We start from the raw sequence: 18635 nt of genomic DNA, 5'->3' as shown, positions 1-18635 counted from the left end.
AGTTATGGGGTCTGGCACCTCCAGTGCAAGCTCTGGGAGCAGGCAGCGGCGATGGGATGGGGAGTGGGGCGGGATGGGGCAGGGACTGGGGGGCAGCAGCAGCTCCAGTACAGGGGGCACTGGGCAGGACTGGGGGGTCCGTGTGGGGCGGGATGCCCGGGGAATCTCCCGGTTTCGCCGCCCATCTGCCCGCCCCAGGGCCTGCGGGCTGGGATCACGGGGAAGGCAGGGACAGGACACTGTCCGGAGGCTCCAGGGGCGGCCGAGGGTGTCCGTGACGCGGAGCGTGTCCGCTACCGGCCCCGGGACGGAGCCGCAGGGCACGGAAAACCTCCGTGCCCCGGGCAGCCCCTGGACACCCTCCTTGCCGCAGGACACGTGGAGCGGCGTTTGCTCCGGAAGGAGCTCGGCCCCGCCGGCTCCGACCGCCCCGGCAGGAGCGGGATGGGTCCGGGGGAGGGAGGGAGAATTTGGGGGCCCCCACTGCCCCCCTCGCCTCCAGCTTTGCGCCAGCGAGCTGTCCCTGCGCGGGATTTCGGGAAGCGTCTGGCGCGGGGCTGACGTCGCCGGGGTCATGCTCGGCTGTGCCAGCGGTTCTTATTCCCGGCGTCACCTTCCCGCTTGGAGCGGGGGGGGTGGGGGGTGTGGATTGCGGCCGGGATCGATGATCTCTGGGAAGTGAACCCCAGGGAGATGGGAAGGGTTTGCCTGGCCTCGGGAGCTGCGTTGTGCTGTCGTGGCTGCCGGGCATCGCTCCCGGGCACATCCCTCTCGCGGGCATCCGTCCCTTGCCGTGGCAGCGGTTTTGTCCCCGTGCCCCATCCCGAGGAGCGATAAAGTAGGTCAGGCGCTGGCTCCGGGCTCCGAGAGCGGATCCCGGTGGAAGGACGCCCTTGAAGGTAGCGGGCAGGAGGCCGGGGGGCTCCGGGGGGGTCACAGCTGGCGGTGGGGATGGCGAGGGTCGGTGCTCTTTGGTGTTTGTCGTATCCCATTTGTCCCGGGATGCTGGGCTGGGTGTGCTCGGCACCCTCCTGCCTTGCCCTGGGCTTCCAGAGGGTGGGAGCCCACCGGGATGAGCTTCTTTGGACCCTTCTTTCCCGCAGGGGCGGCTCCTCCACCTCGTTTTGCCCTAAAACGGAGCGAGCCAGCGCAGCTCTGCCCGGCTCTGCCTGCTCAGCTCTTCCTGCCTTTCCCTTGGCAGCAGGGGGAAGTTGAGGTCCGGTTTTCCACCCTGGGTGTATCCGGCTCAGCCTGGCTTTGGGAGAAACCCCCGCGAGGGGTTTTGGCAGCGGAGAGAGCTGCGTGCCTTGGCACGGGCCGGACCATCGGTGTGCAGGGAGCAGGACGGCTCCCGGTTGGATCAGGGATATGGGGAGCACTCGCCTGGCACGGGCAGGGAAGGGCAGCCAGCGGGATGTGCGGCCAGCCGGGACAAACCTTTGGCACGGTGGGCTGTGTGCCAGCACCTGTGGGAGTCACTGGCCACCTGGATGTCCCATGTCGCCCAGCAGGACCCACCTGGAAGGGTGGATTGGGATAGGGAGGCAGAGGAAGGGTCTGGGTTGGCTGGGGGGTGCTGAAGAGGCAGAGGTCCCTCGGGTCCCCCCATCCAGCAGGGTGTTCCCAGCACTGCTCCGGATGAGCTCCCTCCCTCGTTTTGGGAGGAGAGGGGTTAAGTCAAAGCATCCGAGCTAAGCCCTGGCAGGAGGAGGCTTAAACCTCCTGGAGAACAAAGCTCACAAGGTGGTGGTAAGCTGGTAAAACCTGTGGGAATGTGGGAGCCTTCAGGGGGAATGGGGTCCTGGATGAGGAGCGGGGTCCTGTGGTTCCCCGGCAGCCCCTTGGCCTGGAAATCCTGGCCCCAGGTTATTTTTGGAACAATTGCTTGGCCGGGCTTCAAAAATGTCCTGGGCTGGTTTTTGGAGGAGACTGGAGCCTGCGAGCTGTCAGCACGGGCCAGGCACTGCGGGGTGTCCTGGGGCTGGGTCGGGAGCACCAGCAGCCCCCAGGAAGGGGAGCCAGGGGAATCAGGAGGTGTGCTTGGAGCCCACGCTGGGATCGGGATGGTTGCTGCACTGATGGAGGCAGCAAACTTTTATTTTCTCCTTGCAAATCCCACATTTGCCATCCACCTTTCAGGGAAGCTTTTCCAGGAAGGCGGCCCGAGCTCCAGGCTCTTGGGTGCCTCTCAAGGTGGACGTGCAGGTCGTGCCTGGCATCCCCCCCCTCTCCCTGAGCCCCTTCCTTGCTCCCCGGGGCTGTGCCACCCCTCTTTTATCAATTCCCGGCGCGTATGAAAGGAGCAGAGAGGGCAAGGATTGATTCTGGGCAAACACTATAAAGGCACCTACAGTTAGAGCGGGGAAGCACTCGGTGCATGGTAATTATCCTGGTTAAATTATAACCTAATGAACAGGCCACCTCTGTCCCCAGGGCTCCCGTGTTCCTCCGAGCGCTGGCATTGAGGTCCTGGAGGTGTTTGTGTCCCAGCCCCGGCGACACCGAGGGGACCCACGCGTGGCCAAGGGCTGGAGCGTGACTCCTCACCCCGCAGAGAGCTGGGTTTGGGGCTGGCACTGGCAGAGCCCTGCCTGCTTCCCGAAAAATCCTGCTCTTCCCAGGGTCCTGAGGTGTTGTGGAGCTGGAGAGCCCTCGGGAGCTGTGTCCTGGCAGCCCCTCACGGTGAGTGAGGGGCGTGGGGTGGCTCAGGGTGGAGGAGAAGGGGGTGGTCTTGCATGGAAAGATGCTGATTCCCCTTCGGGATCTGGGTGTTCCCAGCGCTGCTCCCCATTCCCTGAGGATAAATCCGTCGGTGGGGCGGAGGAGCGGTGGTTGGAGCGCTGGGAATGCCAAAGCCAACAGCAGTGTGGTTTTATCCCAGCATCCCAGAGGCACCATGATCCCCAGCGCGGGCCCCCGGAGCTGCTGCCTGCTCCTGCTGCTCTGCCTCCTCCCCTGCCTGCAGGTCCGGGCGGGCAGGGACAACCCTGGAGTCTCCGCAGCCTCCTTCCTGCAGGATCTGCTCCAGCGCTACGGAGAGAGCCAGACCTTGAATCTGAAGCAGCTCAAGGCCCTGCTGAACCGCCTGGATGTGGGAGTGGGACACGCCAACGTCTCCCAAACACCTCAGCAGCGCCTGAACCTCTCCCGGGTAAGGAGGAGATCCCCAAAACCTCCCTGTGGATCCCCAAAACCTCCCTGCGGACTCCCGAAATCTCCCCTGCGGAGCTGTGGGAATCTCAAGGCACGTTCCTGTCCCTTCCCCAGTGCTTCAGCTCCGTGGAGCTTTTCGCCATCCACAACCTGAGCGAGGGCTCCCCTGTGGGGCACAGCGAGTTCAAGGAGTTCTGCCCCACCATCCTGCAGCAGCTGGAGTCGGGGGCGTGCGCCTCCGAAAACCTGGAAAATGAGGAGAATGAGCAGACGGAGGAGAGCAGGCCCAGCTCAGCTGAAGGTAAGTGGGGTGCTGGGGGAGGGGCACTGCCTGGGCCTGGGCATGGAGCTCGGGGACACGAGGCACCCAGGGACCTGTGGGACAGCCAGTTCCCACTCCTGGGAATTCCCTGCCTCCAGCAGCTGGGAATCCTGACCGAGTTCTCCTCGCTGTGTATCGTGCTGTGGTGTGGTTTTGCCGGGATAACTTCTGTGCCTCCGGGATAGCTGGATGAGGAGGGGACTCTGCTCTGGGTTCCCGTGGGTGGAAGGGGGTGACCCAGCCCCTGGAGGGACCCGCTGGCCTCCAGCCACCGGCGGGTGCTCAACCAGCTCCCGTCTGTCCTGCTCCCGACCATGCCCAAGGTCTTGGATCAGCTGCCCTGAGCACAACTCAGCTTCTCCCACGTCGGGGCTGGCTTGGGAAAACCTTTTCCAAGGAACCCGGTGGCTTCATTCCCACCTTCCTTGCACCAAACATGACGGTTTTGTCGCAGCTGGAGCATCCGGAGCCAGCCTTTCCCACCTGCCCGGATCCGGGCTCTCCGAGAGCCTCGGTAATGTCTGGCCCTCGTTTCTTCTCGTTCCGCAGTGTGGGGCTTTGGTTTTCTCAGTGTGTCCATGATTAACGTGGCCTCCCTGCTCGGAGTCCTCATCGTTCCGTGTTCCCAGAAGGCCTTTTTCAGCCGGGTGCTCCTGTTTTTCATCGCGCTCTCCATCGGCACGCTGCTCTCTAACGCGCTCTTCCAGCTCATCCCAGAGGTGCGGTAGAACGTCCCTGCCTCTCTCCCGTCTCCGGGGGCAGCTCCCCGGGCGCCCTCTCTGCCTCCACCCCGCCGAATCGATCCGACCCCTCGTCACCCGAGGCTCAGGGCTTGGCTCAAGGGGCTCCGCAGGTCTTTTCTCACCCTTCCAAGCACCAGGAAACCCGCGGTGTTCTCCATCCCTGCCACGTCTGAGGAGTGGGAATGTGCTGGGAAAAGCTGTTTGCTCCTGCTCTGTGTGTCCCTTGGAGGGATGTGCTCAGCCACACTTGTGGCAGCGCTACTGGCATGAGCCAGAGGGAAAGAAATGTGAAATATCCATGAAAATATGATCAAATATCCATATAAAAACACGGAGAACAGCCCAGAGAAGCACCGGCTTCCTCTGGAATCAGCCAATTTTTACAAATCCTTTAATTGCCTCTTTTTTCCCTCCTACCTGATTTCCCAGCCCGATGTTCCCACAAGGGTTCCGGCTTCCATGAGGTTTCCTGGTGCTCTGATGGGACCGACAGAAATATTGCAAATTAATTGTGTTGTAATTGTGCAGTCCTGGAGCTGAACAAGTCCACCTGGATTGGGCACCTTTGGATCATGGTCCGGGTGGCTCCTCAGAGGATGAACTGGATTTCAGCTGCATATCCAGACTTAAAATTCCAGTGGGTTTTCCCCCCCAGCGTTGCCTGTTTTGCTGCGGGGCAGTGAACGCCGTATCTGTGCTGGCAATGGGATGTTTATCCAGGCTCCTTTTCAGCTCTAGAACTGCAACTTTTATTTGCTGGACATAGAAACCAAGCGCCTCTAATTCCTGATCTGCCGGGAATTGAAATGCCCAAGGTGCACTCCAACCCCGCCGGCACCCAGAGCATCCCAGCAGGGACCGGCTGCGGGACAGGGATGGAGCGTACGAGGTGCTCGAGGGAACCCGGACGCTCTGTGGCTTGGGAATGGCCCACGGAGCAGAGCTGGGGGCTGGCTGGGACACGGCCTGGCTGCCAAAACCCAGCTGGGAGAGCTGAGTTTCCCGAATTTTCCCAAAGAGCCATTCCCAAAGCCGCTCAGCGCCGGGTTCGCCCTTTCGGAGGCCGCGCCAGATGAACAACAATCACTAATGAATGTCCTCTTCTCTCCCCTCTCTCCCTCCCTCCTCTCTCCCTCCTGTCGCTGTGGATTCCCTCCCTGCCCATCCCCATGTTGATCTCGTCCCTTCCCGTCTCCCGTCTCCTGGGGTGGGTTTGGCTGTCCCAGTCTGGGGTTACGGTTTCCTCTGCGTCTCCGTCATCTCCCTGTGCTCGCTGGTGGGAGCCAGCGTGGTGCCCTTCATGAAGAAGACCTTTTACAAGCGGCTGCTCCTCTACTTCATAGCTCTGGCGATTGGAACTCTCTACTCCAACGCCCTCTTCCAGCTCATTCCCGAGGTAGGGAGAGGCCCGGCGGGTCTGTGCTTTTCTCTCTCTCGGGGGCTGTTTCTCTCTCTCTCTCTCTCTCTCTGGGCGCTCGCTGGCTGGAGAAGGGGAAGGCCGGAGCGAGGTATGGAGGGCTGGGAGCCCCTCGGAGCTGCAGTTTGGAAGGGAATCGCTCCAGAGAGATCCCCGGTCTGCTTCAAGCAGAGAATCGTTGTTTTATTGCCTTTTCTGGCTTTTTCCAGCCCTGGAGGCAGGTCCCCCGTGCAGAGCAGAGCCTGGTTCTGCCATCCCTGCCCCAGTGCAGGTGCTGGATCCAACGCCTTGGGGCGCAGCCAGCTTGGAGGAGGGAATGAGGGAGATTAAAGGTGCACAGAGGCGTTTCCTGAGCTTGTCCCCAAAGCAGCTGCTCCTCAGAGAGAGCTCAGAGCTGTGTCACCTCTCCAGTGTCACCCCAGGAGCCAAGGCAGATGAAGGGTACTGCCAGGGCCTGCTCCTCATCCTCTCTGGTGTCCCCTCCTGCCTGCAGGCATTTGGATTCAACCCTCAGGAAGATTATTACGTTTCCAAATCCGCTGTGGTGTTCGGGGGCTTCTACCTCTTCTTCTTCACGGAGAAGATCCTGAAGATGCTCCTGAAGCAGAAGGACCAGGTGAGGCTGAGCAGGGGACAGCGGGGTGGGAGACAGCAGGGATATTGGGATGGAGAGGTGGGAAACAGCGGGGATATCGGGATGGAGAGGTGGGAAACAGAGGGGATATCGGGATGGAGGGGTGGAAACAGCAGGGATATCGGGATGGAGAGGTGGGAAACAGCAGGGGTATCGGGATGGCTGATGGCTGACAGCAGGAATATCGGGATGGCTGACATGAACCCCCTGATCCCACAGCACCACCACGGGCACAGCCACTACGGCCCCGAGGCTCTGCCCTCCAAGAAGGACCGGGACGAGGGGGTCACAGAGAAGCTGCAGAATGGGGACCTGGACCACATGATCCCACACATCACCAGCGACCTGGAATGCAAGCCCCCCTCTGGGGATGAGAAGGCCGTGGTGGGCTCCCTCTCTGTCCAGGTGAGTGCCTCATCCCATGGGATTGTGGCAAAATCCCACCTGTCAATGGTTTTGCATCCCAAATCCTCTGTGCGTGGTGGGAACAAACGGCTCCGCTGTGTGGGTTTGATGAGTAGTGGGGTGGTTTTCCCGACTGGAGGAGGGATCAGTGACCCCATTTGGGTGCTGACCCCCGTGTTGGGGTGCTGTGGCAGGACCTGCAGGCCTCGCAGAGCGCGTGCTACTGGCTGAAGGAGGTGAGGTATTCGGACATCGGGACGCTGGCCTGGATGATCACCCTCAGCGACGGCCTCCACAACTTCATCGACGGCCTGGCCATCGGCGCTTCCTTCACCGTGTCCGTCTTCCAAGGGATCAGCACCTCCGTGGCCATACTCTGCGAGGAATTCCCACACGAGCTGGGTATGGGACTCCTTGGATCTGCCCCTGGTCCTGCTCGCTCTGGAGTCCGTCCTTTTTCCATGCAGAAAGGAAAATTTGGGGTGGAATAAACAGTGATGCTGCTGAGGGGGGGGGAAAGGGAGGGCTGTAAACTGCACTGAGTAATCGCCGCTCTAAAAATAACGAGGTAATATGATGTCTGAGATTTAAATTTAGATGGAGGCATCTGAAGACAAAAAAAAACCCTCAACACCTCGTTGGTTTGGGAGGGGGGAGGCGGGTTTGGGTGGGAATGTCGGGATTTAGGGGCAGTGGAGTGGTCAGTGGAGAGGAGGTGGGTTTGGGTGTGAATGTGTGGATTTAGGGACAGTGCTGTGGTCAGTGGGTGGGAGGCAAGTTTGGGTGTGAATGTCCAAATTTAGGGGCAGTGGAGGGGGGAGGCGGGTTTGGGTGTGAATGTCTGAATTTAGGAGTAGTGGAGAGGTCAGTGAAGGAGAGGCGGGTTTGGGTGTGAATGTCTGAATTTCAGGGCAGTGGAGAGGTCAGTGCCCAGTGCCAGCAGGCACAGGGAGCCCATTCTTGAGCTGGCACACGCTGTGATTTTTGGGGTGTCCTGTGCAGTCCAGGGGTTGGCCTCTGATCCTTGCGCCTCTCTCCCAACTCGGGATATTCCGGGATCCTATGACCTCGAGTCCAAGCCGCTGCTGTCCCGATGCTGCTGTCAGCCCTTCTCTCCTCATCCTCCCACCCTGTTCTCCCACAGGGGACTTTGTGATCCTGCTGAACGCCGGGATGACCATTCGCCAGGCGCTGTTCTTCAACTTCATCTCCGCCTGCTGCTGCTACGTGGGCCTGGCCTTCGGCATCGTGGCCGGCAGCCACTTCTCTGCCAACTGGATCTTCGCTCTGGCTGGAGGGATGTTCCTGTACATAGCACTGGCTGATATGGTAAATCCTAAGCCCCAAATCCTGAGCCCAAAATCCTGGGATTTTTTCCTAGGAAAAGCTCTGCTTGCCCTCAGCCTGCAGGCGAGGCAGGCACGGCGGGGTTTGCTCTGTCCCCTCAGCACACGCAGATATCTCTGCTTTGCTTTGCCTGGCTGAAATTCCCGGGATGAGAGGGTGGTGGATGTTTGCCAGGGAAGGATGGAGCTGTCACTGAGCCCTGCCATCCCAATTTTTCCCCCCTCAGTTCCCCGAGATGAACGAGGTGAGCCGGGAGGACGAGCAGAACGGCAGCGCCCTGATCACCTTCGCCATCCAGAACGCGGGGCTGCTCACGGGCTTCACCATCATGGTGCTGCTCACCATGTACTCGGGGCAGATCCAGATAGGGTAGGACCAGCCCAAGCCGCAGCCCTGATCCAATTTTTCCATGTTTTTTTTGGGGGGGGAAAGGGTTTTTTCTTTTTTTGGTTTTTTTTCTTTGCTTTTCCTGCTGCAAACATATGACAGTACCTGTGCGGGCACTGACGTCACACTACAGGAGAGACATTGCTTTGAAAGCTATTCCATGGATTTTATTCTGGTTTAAGGCTGAAGGGAGTGGAATTCCCCTTCCCATAGGACTGACCTGACTTTTTTCCAGTGTCATATCCCTTCTCTCCTCGCCTCTCCCAGGAAGGATGGAGTGGGGAGACAGGAGCTGCTCCAGCCGTGCTGCTCCTCTCATTGTGCTCGGAGCATTCCCATGGGACATGACGCTGTCCTGACCCCTGTGGGGGTGTGTGATGGGGACAGACCCTTCTCAGAGAGTTCCCCACCAGCCAGCCCTCAGAACTGTGCTCTCTGAGGATGAGGAGGCTCATGATGTCACCATCATCCAACTGCTTTCGCTCTGTTTCAGCCCGGACAATGCCCTGGGAAGAGCGAGGTGAAGAGGGCAGGGGTTTTAAAGCACATTTTGGGTGTCAGTGCTCAGAGCAGAGGACACCAAACCGGGTTGGAGTGACACTTGGGCTGCTGGGAGAAGCCTGCCAGGATGTCCTGACCCCCCTTCAGTCCGTGCTGCTGGAACTGGGGGCAAATCCCAACTCCTCCTCTGTGAGGGCTGGTGAGAAGGGGATGAAGCAGAGCCCTGCCTGGCTGTGGGCTCCAGCCCAGGGATTTTTTCCTCAGGCTGTGTCCAAGCTCACGGTGACACCCAGGAACAGCCACCGGTTGTTAAACAGCACTGAGGTTCAGGGTGGGGTGGGGGGTGTTTTTAAAAGCAAAACTCGGACTGTGAACCTCTTTAGGTTGCATGTTCCCAGCCTGAGGGAGTAGCCAGAGAAGGGTGTTCCAGGCACTCCCCAGCTCTGCCTCCAGGCTGGCGTTCCCAGATTCACTAGGTGAATTACTTATTATCATATTGATAAGGTTGCCCACCCCACCCGTGTTGCTTGAGGTTCCCTCGCACCCCTGTTGCCCCCAGACCCCTCATCCCATACCTGGTGTGAGCTTGTGGCTGTGTGGATTCAGGGGAATCCCTCATTGTTTGGCGCTGAATTGGGATGGAGGAGAGGTGCAGGTGCTTTGGGAAGTGTTTGGGAAGAGTCTTCCTTCACTCCCCACCTGTGCAGGTGCGTGGGGTGTGACAGGGTGGTGGCCCACGGTGGTACCGTGCTGGAGCTGAGGCTCCCACACCTTCCCTTATCCCCCTGAGGAAGGCAAAGCCAAGGCTGTGCCCGGTATTTTTCCTGCCTGTCGCAGGACAGAGGGACCTCAGCCCCTGGCACAGGCTTGGCACCCCTGGCAGTGTTGTACCCTGGTGGGATCGCTGTAATCCCTGAATTCCCGTAGTTCCCAGCTGGGGGATGTTCTTCCTAAGCTCCCAACAGCTGTCACCGAGCCCCTGGCCTCTGGCACTGCCAGGATCCTCACGGATCGTCACCTGGGCTCTCAGTGGCTTTTCTAGGCTGGGCATTTGTCCCCTTGGCACTCCCCGGCTCTTGGCTTTGTCCTCCACCCCAAAACCTAAATATTGACTTGTGGAGGAGCAAGGAGCCTTTTTGGGATCACCTTCACTCAGAGGTGCCACATGGTCCTCGGGTGATTCCCTAAAGGAGAGATAGCCTCCGCTTTGTCCCGTGTGGTGTCTCTTGTGGAATGTCACCATAAGTCACTTTTCCCTCTGGGACAGAACCCTGTGGCCTGTCCTGGCTTGGGCAATCATTCAGCACCTTGCAGTCATTCCCTGTGCTGCTGATTCCAGGACAAAAGTGGCATTGGAAACACTTTTTCCTTGCTTAAGAGAGCTGCAGCCCTGGCTGACTGACTCGATGTGGAAAATCTGAGTCCTTTGACTGGCACAGGTGCCCTCTCCTCTCTCTCAAGGAAGCACTTGGAAAACACCACGTGGCTGGCGAGGCACAGGGTCTAGGGCTGCATCCCGGCTGGAAAAGCCTCCGTGGGGGAGGACGGGGGCAATCAGGGGGTTTGTGCCCCGTGGACTTTGCTTGGGAGGTCCCCAAGAGCTGGGAAGTGGCAGGAGCAGGGCTTGGCTTCCTCGGAGCCGGCAGGATTCACTGTGGGAATCACCAGTCCGTCGTCTTCTCGTTTTGAGTTCATCCCCATTTCCTGAGAAATCTGCAACCCGGAGATTTGGGATGTGGGGGGTGGGAAGCGAGGCTCTCCTGCCACCAAGGAGAGCTCCTGTTCCTGGCTGGGCAGGCTGGCACCTGCCAGCGGGAGAGGGATGGGGAGGGTGAGGAGGGGAACCCACCCCAATCGAGCTCCTTACGGATTTTCATCCGCGTCTCTTTCCCCCGCGTCCGGTTGGAAGCTCAAGTTCCATCTCAGTATTTCAATTATAACTCAGGTGTTGTAGGAGAGAACGCGCCGAAACAAAAGAGCGTTAACTTAAAATGTCACGTGAATTGTACAGATATTTGTAAAATTCCATAAATAAAATATATTCTGTAACGACGGAGGGTCCGCAGTTGTGCTCCGGCAGTGAAACCCTCCCTGCTGCTGGGGGATGGAGGGGTGGGAGCTGGGCTGGGTGATGCAATCCCGGTTTTCCAGCTGGATTTCCGTGGCTATGCAGTGCGGCGCGGCTGACGGAAGGTGGCACTGACAACCCCCGGCCTGCCCGCATGGCACGGCCTTTGCGGCTCAAAAACCCCTTCCTTAATTTTATATATATATATATATTTTTTTTTTTTTTTTTTTTTAGTTTATCTGAAATGTATTTCCAAGCCGTGGTTTATCTGGGAGATGCGGGATTTTGGATTTCTCTCCAGCTCACACAAGCCGGGCTCCTGGCAGTGTTTGCATCCTTGTTTTCCCACCTTCCACTAGGGAAAAAAACCCCAAACTTTGCTTTTCTGCTTCCCTTTTTTCCCCCTTTTTCTACACCATTCCGCCCCAGCTGCCAGCTCTGAGCAGCAAACGCAATTTTTAGAAACCCTGTTGCAGCTAAAGAAACCAAATCTTGACATTCTGGAGTGTTTTATAAAAATATTAATGTCTTATTAAGCAAGGAAGGTCACAGTGAGCATCGGACTTGCTCCCACTCATCCGCACTTCCAGGGGGGGCTTTGAGTGGGCTCTCCTTTGCTGCAAAATCCTTGTGTTTTGGTGAATGCCTGAAACCTGAGTTACCTCAGCAAAGGATGCTGGATGGGGTCATGGAATTCCTGGAATGGTTTGGGTTGGTTGAAGCTCATCCAGTGCCAACCCCTGCCAGGGGCAGGGACACCTTCCACTGCCCAGGCTGCTCCAAGGCCTGTCAACCTGGCCTTGGGCACTTCCAGGGATGGAGCGGCCACAGCTTCTCTGGGAATTCCATCCCAACCCCTCACCAGCCTCACAGGGAGGAATTCCTTCCCAATACCCCATCTAAACCTGTCTTCCTTCATCTTACAGTGGTGGGAACAGACCATCATCTGTTTTTCCTTTCCCTCAGAAATTTTATGTCTAAGGACTATCGGCTACGAAGCCAGGCTGGGAGAGCTGGGAAAGTTCAGCTGGAGAAGGGAAATTCCAGGGAGAGCTCCGAGCCCCTTGCAGGGCCTAAAGGGGCTCCAGGAGAGCTGCAGAGGGACTGGGGACAAGGCATGGAGGGACAGGACCCAGGGAATGGCTTCCCACTGCCAGAGGGCAGGGCTGGATGTGATATTGGGAGGGAATCCTTCCCTGTGAGGGTGGTGAAGGGCTGGGACGGAATTCCCAGAGGAGCTGTGGCTGCCCCTGGAAGTGCCCAAGGCCAGCTTGGAGCAGCCTGGGACAGCGGAAGGTGTCCCTGGGCACGGCAGGGGGTGGCACTGGCTGATCCTTACAGTCCCTCCCAGCGCAGTGTGGAATCCCAGCACTCTCCTCCCTCAGCAGCGGAGCTGTGCCCAAGGGCCGCTCAAACATCCCCCGCCATCCCCGCGCTCCCCCCTCACGGCGCCGCCGCCATGTTGCCCCCCCGTTGCGTAGCAACGCCCCCTTCCCCTCCAAGATGGCGGGCGGGGCGGGGCGGGCGCGGCGCAGGCGCTGGGCGGGAGGGGGGGGGCAGAGGGCGGAGGGCGGTGTGGCGGCGGCGGCGGCGGGGGCGGGACGGGGGTAGCGCAGCGCCGCGGAGCCGCCGCCGGGGCAGCCCAGCGGGTCCGCCGGGAGCACCCGCGCGGCCCCCGCTCCGGGTGAGGGGAGCGGAGCGGGGCACGGCGGGGAGCGGTGCCGGTGCCGCCGCCGCCGCCGCCGCCGCCGCCGCCACCATGTCCGGGCGCGGCCACAACAAGCTGCCGACCACCGAGCGCATCGTCAAGGGTGAGGGGGCGGCGAGGGCGCCCCCTGCCTGCGCGGGGGGCGCGGGGGGGGCTCGGCACGGAGGGGGGGCCACGAGAAAGGGGCGGCGAGGGAGGTTTGGGGGGGGGGTCCCCAAGCTGGGGGAGCCCCGAGGAAGGGGAGGGGAATATGCCTGGTTTGGGGGGGGGGGGGGGGGGGTGGATCTGGTTTGGGGGAGGCCGGAGAAAGGGAGGGGGAAGCGTGGTTTTAGGGGGGGATCCCAGGCTGTGGGAGCCCCGAGAAAGGAGCGGGGGGGAGCGGGGTTAAAAGGGGGGCGTCCGCTAACTGGGGGAGCCCGAAGAAAGGGGGGGGAGGCTCATTTTGGGGGGGGGGGGAGTCCCCAGGTTGGAGGGGCCTGGAGAAAGGAGAGCAGGGGGGAGCGTGATATGGGAGGAAGGGGAGCCTGGTTTAGTGGGGTATTCCCGAGAAATATCGGGGTATGCTTAGTTTGTGGGGGGGTCCCCAGGTTAGCGGAGCCCGCCCCCCCCCCTCCGGCTGGGGAAACCCGGAGAAAGGGAGGGGGATGCCTGGTTTGGGTGGGGGGAACCTGTTCTGGAGGGGCAGCCTGGTTTGAGGGGGGGTCCCCAGGCTGGGGGAGCCTGGAGAAAGGGCGGGGGACAGCGTGATTTGGGGAGGGGGGGTGTTCTAGTGGGGCACCCCCGTTAAAGGAGGGCCCTGGGGGGAGGTAGGGATGCCTGGAGTGGTGAGGAGGGGGTGTTCTGGTGGGTGGTCCCCCCTTAAGGGGGACTCTGGTTTGGGAGGGGTCATCCCCAGTCTAGGTCATCCCCTGAGTGGGGGGAAATTGGGGGGGCACTCTCAGGCTGGGGAGAGGCTGGAAAATCAGAGCGTGGTTTGGGGGTCGTCCCCAAGAGGAAGGGGAGGGAGAGGCCTGGAGCAGCTGGGGGGGTCCAGTGGGACACCCCCCCTTAAGGGAGAGCCCTGAGTGGGGGTTCGGGGTGGGGGGACACCCCCTGTTCTGTCAGAAACCTCTGCAGAGGCGCCGAGGGGCCTTTGGTTTGGGGGAGGGGAGTGTCTCTGTTTTGTAGGGGGCACCGGGGGGGATGAGGGGGGCATTTTTGCCCCCTCTGGTCCAAGAGGATGCAGCCCCCTCCCTCCATTCTCTGGTCAGTGCTGTGGGATGGGGGGCTGTGGGCACAGCGGTGCTGCCTGGCTTGGGGTGACAGCAGGGGACATCCCCTTTTGTGGGGGGGGGGATCCCCATCCTGGGGTGGGCTTCATCGAACCCACAAGATCCTTGCCCTTAGGTTGGGGTGCTGAGCCCCTGCTTTAGGTGGAAGCGGGGTTTCCCTGAGGATTTGGGGGAAGGCGGGGGGATGAGAGCCTTCGCTGCCCTCATCCTGCCGGCTCCCCGTGTCTTTCCTCCCCCAAATCCCTGCTCCGTGTCTGGATGCCCGGTGGCGGGTGCCAGCTGGCCCCCTCTGCGGCCCCGTTATAGTAGGTACTATTTTGGAAAGAGCAGAAGACACCGAAGCAGTTAATGAGGAGAGAAATACGTTAGTGGAGAAACTCCTGGATCAGGAGGAGGAGGAGGAGGAGGAGGCTGGGGGGGGATGCACATTTCGCTGCCCTAATTGATCCGGTGCCATCCTCGTCCCCACGCACCGGGAACATCCACTGGGTGCCTCAACTTTCGCCGGGAGGCTCCAAGTTACACAATCACCCCGTTATTAAACCTCCTCCCGCCATGGCTCCCATCATTCCGGGCTGCTGGAAAGCAGCGATTTCCCAGGAATGGTTGTAATCCACGGACATGGAGGTGTACCCACCACGCTGCCATCTCTTCCTTCCCCTCTGGATGTGTCCAAGCGATTTTTTTTTTTTTTCTTTTCTTTCTTTATTTTTTTTTTTCCTTTTTAGCCTTTAGCCTATCATGTGGCCGATCACATGTTTGATGTTAATAACCTCAAACCCAGGGAAAGGGGATCCGGGTGGCAGCCGGAGCGTGGAGGCCCCTCGGGCTCGGGGAAGCTCCGCGCTGGCCCACGGTGGGAGGGTTTTGGTTTGTTGTTTTTTTTTTTTTTTTTTTGGTAGGAATAATCCCAGAGCGCTCCCGGATTTGGGGGGGATCCGGGGTGTTCCCAGGGGCCGTGCGTGTGGCGTGGTGATTTGTAGGTCTCCGGGCAGCCGGAGTGGCCGGTGCTGTCCGTAAATCTCCTGCTAAATCCCAGGCAGCTGCCTGTGTTTAGGTTGGCCTTGTTCGGGAAAGGTAATGTCAATGCAGCCATTATGATTCAGCTGAGTCGGCCAGATCCAGGCTCTCTCCCTGCTCCCGGGGCTTCCAGATCCTGGGAATGCCTGTCAGGGATCCTACCGGTGCCTCTGGAGGGTTTGGCAACCCCCCCACGTCCTCGTGGTCCCGCTAATTGCGGTCATTAATCCCTATCCAGGTGGGGTGGAGGCTCAAGGCCTGCTCAGTGCTCCAGCACTCCAAAATCCACGTGGACTTCCCGAAGATTGCTTCTTATTTCCCCCAGGTGCACTCGAGTGCCTGTGGAAATTTGGGGAGAAATATCTCCTTCTGAGGCTGGGATTATTGTTTAAAGGTGGTGACATTGTTCGTGGTTATTAATAATTAAAAGCTGAAGATAAAAGCTCATTTTGTTCCGTGGAAAATGCCTGCAATTAAATAGGATGTGGAATTTTAACTATGCTTAACCTATATATTTACATCTCTAGGGCCCTGCAGAAGGCCTTAGCTGTAATTAGGTTTATTCAGAGCAAATGCAGTTTTGGGCTAAAACTTGTACTGGGGGAGCTTCATTATTAAAATTGCAAATTTTGGGGTGTGTCAAGAACTGATTTTTATTAAAATCTTGAATTTTGAGGTAGGCCAGGAATTGCTTTTTTTAAATTCTTGAATTTTTGGGTGCTTCAAGAATTGATTTTTTATTAAAATCTTGGCTTTTGGGGCCATCAGAAGTTGCTTTTTGTTAAATCTTGAATTTTGGGGTTCATCAGGAGTTACATTTTATTAAAATCTCAAATTTTGAGGCAAGAATTGCTCTTTGTAGCCCAGTTTTAGCAGGAAACTGATGGTTGATGGTGACGGAGACCATTAATGTCCAAATTTTGATCTCCACAGAGCACTTGGGATGGTTCTGCTGGAAATCTGAGGGATCAGGTGGTCTGGTTGTCTGCATTAGCCCAAAGTTAGGCTTGAATTACCTGGTGGATCCATGGAATTGACTGATGGATCCACATCCTATGAAATCCACATTATTCAGGGAGGTGGGAATGATGCTTTGGGCTGCTGCAGTGGATGGATCCTGGAGCTCAGGGCGTTTCCCCTCTCTGTGCCCCTTTGAAACAAACCTGCAGAGCTTTTTTTTGGTCCTTTTGGGTTCAATTCTGTGGTCATTTTTTGGTTGAATTTTGTCACCCTGCTCCATTCTCCCTGCTGGAAGCTGTGACATCCTCTGGGAAGCAGAGCTGTGTCCGGCAGGATCCTTCCCGCAGACACCTGGCGGTGCTGGGAGGTGACCCAGCTCTCTCCATGTGCAGTTGCATCCATGGCAAATCCTTTAAAAACCCGGGATATTGGTGTTTAGACACCAGAGCAAATAATCCACTGGAATTTTTCTCTAGCTCTGTGTTTTTCTTTTGTGTATCACGGACAAAACGTTGGGAAGCTGCTGAGCCGGGAACAGCCAGGATCCAGTGCCCTCCTTTTGGCAGCTGGTGTTGGAAGTCAGAGACATCCCTAATTCCCACCCTGTTCCGTAGTGCCTGGCAGTGATTCCTGAAGTGGGATCCTGCTTTTCTGAGAAGGGGTGAATCCCAGGAATTGTGGTGTAAAGCTAGGGCTGGCGCCAGCCAAAGGTGTCCTGGAAATGGGTGGATTTTCCAAATTTGTGCTTTGCTGTCCTTTCTTAAGGACTTTCAGGCACCTTTCTGCATGTCCAGTTTGGGTTTTCCCAGTTGGAAGACATTCGAGGTGTGTGTGGGAATTTTAAAACCCCTGATGTGATGCTCCCTGAAATTTCAGTGTCCGGTTTTTGTGGGAACCACCCGGATGTGTTTCAGCAGGGAGAGGGACTTGAGACAAGGGATGGAGTGCCAGGACAAGGGAGAATGGATTCCCACTGCCAGGGAGCAGAGTTAGATGGGATATTGGGAAGGAATTCTTCCCTGTGAAGGTGGTGAGGGGCTGGGATAGAATTCCCAGAGCAGCTGTGGCTGCCCCTGGATCCCTGGAAGTGCCCAAGGCCAGGGGGAATTAAACCTGGGATAGTGAAAGGTGTCCCTGCCCATGGCAGGGGGTGGAATGAGGTGATTTTAAGGCCCCTTCCCCCCCTCACCATTCCATAATCCGTGATTCCGTGCTGTCACTGACCCGTTTCACACCCAGCCAAGGTTTCTGGGAGCATCGGGACACCGGGAGCTCCTGAGCCCTCAGTGACACCTCCAGCTCCGGGTGGGATCACACCCCAGGAGCTGCTCCCACCTCTCCGAGTGCCTCCGGAGCGCGGCGGAGATTCCGCTGGAGGCACGGAGAGCAATCCCACGGGATTTGTTCCACGAGGCTCCCGCAGCCTCTGGGGAGCCCAAACCCAGCGTCAGATCAATCGCTGCCTCCTCGGAGAGTTCAGAGGCTGTTCTAGTTCATCTCGCTGCCTGGAGATGCTTTTGGGGGATGAAAAATGTGCAGCTTTCTTCCCACCTTGTTTTTAATATCAGCTACAACTCTGGAAGCGTGAGCGTTGGATTTTCTCCAGGTTGGGAGGTGTTGGGAATTTTCGTGACGGAGCACGCGCCGATACGAAAGTCAAAGGAGCTTTTTTAATTGAGGAAAATCTTAAATACAAAGGAAATTGCGGGGTTTTAAACTCGCCAGTTTGGCTTGTTTAGTGTTGGTGTTCTATAGGAATTAAGGAACATCCAGGGGGAAAAAGGAGCTCTGGAAGTGGCTAAAAATGGAGTAAAGGCCAAGGTCCATGTGCTCGGACCTTGGGATGCCAAGGGAAAAGTGTGAATGCCACCAGGGTCAAGACGTGAAGGGGGATCCCTAAAAAGCAAGTTGTGTCATAATACAGCAACTTGGCTGGACAGAGCTCAAGGAGGTGTGGGGTGAGGCGGTCCTTAAAGCAGGAAGCCCCTGGGGTCCCGCTGAATTTCTTGGGAATGTGGTATTTTGAGGGGGGGGAGTTTCCAGAAGATCCCCCAAAACTTGTTCAAGTAATTCCGATATTGTTGTTGCTGTTCTATATAAACAGGAAAGATGCTTCGTTATCCATAAATGGGATGTGCTGGGAAAAGGGGCTGGTTTGTGCCAGCGCCAAGCTTGGGGCTGATTTTGCTGGATCTTGTGGCATTTCATCCCAAAAATGAATCCAGAGGCAAATATCTCTGGATACATGAACTGTTCCTCTCCGGGGCATTCCTTGGTTGCCCCAAGCAGAGGCAGAGGTGCCTCTTTTTGGGCTCAAACTGCCAAGTCTCTGGATCCTGGGATACAGGGATGCTCTGCTGGCTCATGAACGTGCTAATGAATGTGCTAATTAACAGAAATGCAAACCCCAAACCCAGCGCCAGCCTTGGGCACAAAACCCCCTTGGGGAACGGCGATAAGGCACCAGGGCACATGGATTGGGCTGGGATTTATCCCTTCCCTCTGGGAATAACAGCAGCTGCCTCAGGTGGGTGCTGGAGGTGGCTGGCCAGGAGGGAAGGTCGTGTTCCTCAGGATCCCACTGTTTAATGTTATTTTTCTGGCTCTCAGGCTGGGAAAGGTTAATCCCGTTTTCCCTGCTCGAGGCCTTGAAGGGCCTTGTAGCAATAAATGAGCCCGGATTAATTGGATACTGTGCC

The 18635-nt window shown here is 58.0% G+C and overlaps 2 protein-coding genes across 6 annotated transcripts in view; both read left to right on the top strand.

The window, feature by feature from the left end:
- Window positions 1-148: 148 nt before the first annotated feature.
- SLC39A14 (solute carrier family 39 member 14) lies at window positions 149-10961 on the top strand. Of its 2 annotated transcripts, none has more exons than XM_048287317.1 (10): window positions 149-899; window positions 2622-2682; window positions 2882-3151; window positions 3268-3454; window positions 4025-4194; window positions 6129-6251; window positions 6489-6674; window positions 6869-7076; window positions 7819-8003; window positions 8248-10961. In XM_048287317.1, the coding sequence occupies exons 3-10, from the start codon at window positions 2897-2899 to the stop codon at window positions 8392-8394; spliced, it is 1461 nt and encodes a 486-aa protein (XP_048143274.1). In that variant the 5' UTR covers window positions 149-899; window positions 2622-2682; window positions 2882-2896; the 3' UTR covers window positions 8395-10961. The 2 variants fall into 2 exon arrangements, with proteins under 2 accessions (XP_048143274.1, XP_048143273.1); XM_048287316.1 differs by lacking the exon at window positions 4025-4194 and adding an exon at window positions 5445-5614 and having other exon boundaries at window positions 152-899.
- Window positions 10962-12627: 1666 nt separating this feature from the next.
- The window catches only part of PPP3CC (protein phosphatase 3 catalytic subunit gamma), a 38449-nt gene continuing 32441 nt past the window's right edge, over window positions 12628-18635 (top strand). For 2 of the 4 annotated variants that reach the window (XM_048287311.1, XM_048287310.1), the window contains exon 1: window positions 12630-12788. In XM_048287311.1, the coding sequence (XP_048143268.1) occupies window positions 12737-12788 (52 nt within the window). In that variant the 5' untranslated portion in view covers window positions 12630-12736. Of the gene's footprint in view, window positions 12789-18635 lie in introns of all 4 variants that reach the window. The other 2 variants (XM_048287312.1, XM_048287309.1) reach the window with 2 other exon arrangements.

Source organism: Corvus hawaiiensis, chromosome 27, assembly GCF_020740725.1.
Source record: "Corvus hawaiiensis isolate bCorHaw1 chromosome 27, bCorHaw1.pri.cur, whole genome shotgun sequence".
Lineage (NCBI taxonomy): Eukaryota > Metazoa > Chordata > Aves > Passeriformes > Corvidae > Corvus > Corvus hawaiiensis.
The sequence above is the reverse complement of the archived record's forward strand: the minus strand, read 5'-3'. Positions and strand labels throughout refer to the sequence as shown.

Excerpts from the sequence above, each read along its gene's own strand:
- SLC39A14 (XM_048287317.1), top strand. The coding sequence starts at position 2,897 with ATGATCCCCAGCGCGGGCCCCCGGAGCTGCTGCCTGCTCCTGCTGCTC. Across the intron at positions 4,195-6,128 it reads TCTTCCAGCTCATCCCAGAG|GCATTTGGATTCAACCCTCA; the intron begins GTGCGGTAGAAC and ends TCCTGCCTGCAG. Across the intron at positions 7,077-7,818 it reads GGAATTCCCACACGAGCTGG|GGGACTTTGTGATCCTGCTG; the intron begins GTATGGGACTCC and ends GTTCTCCCACAG.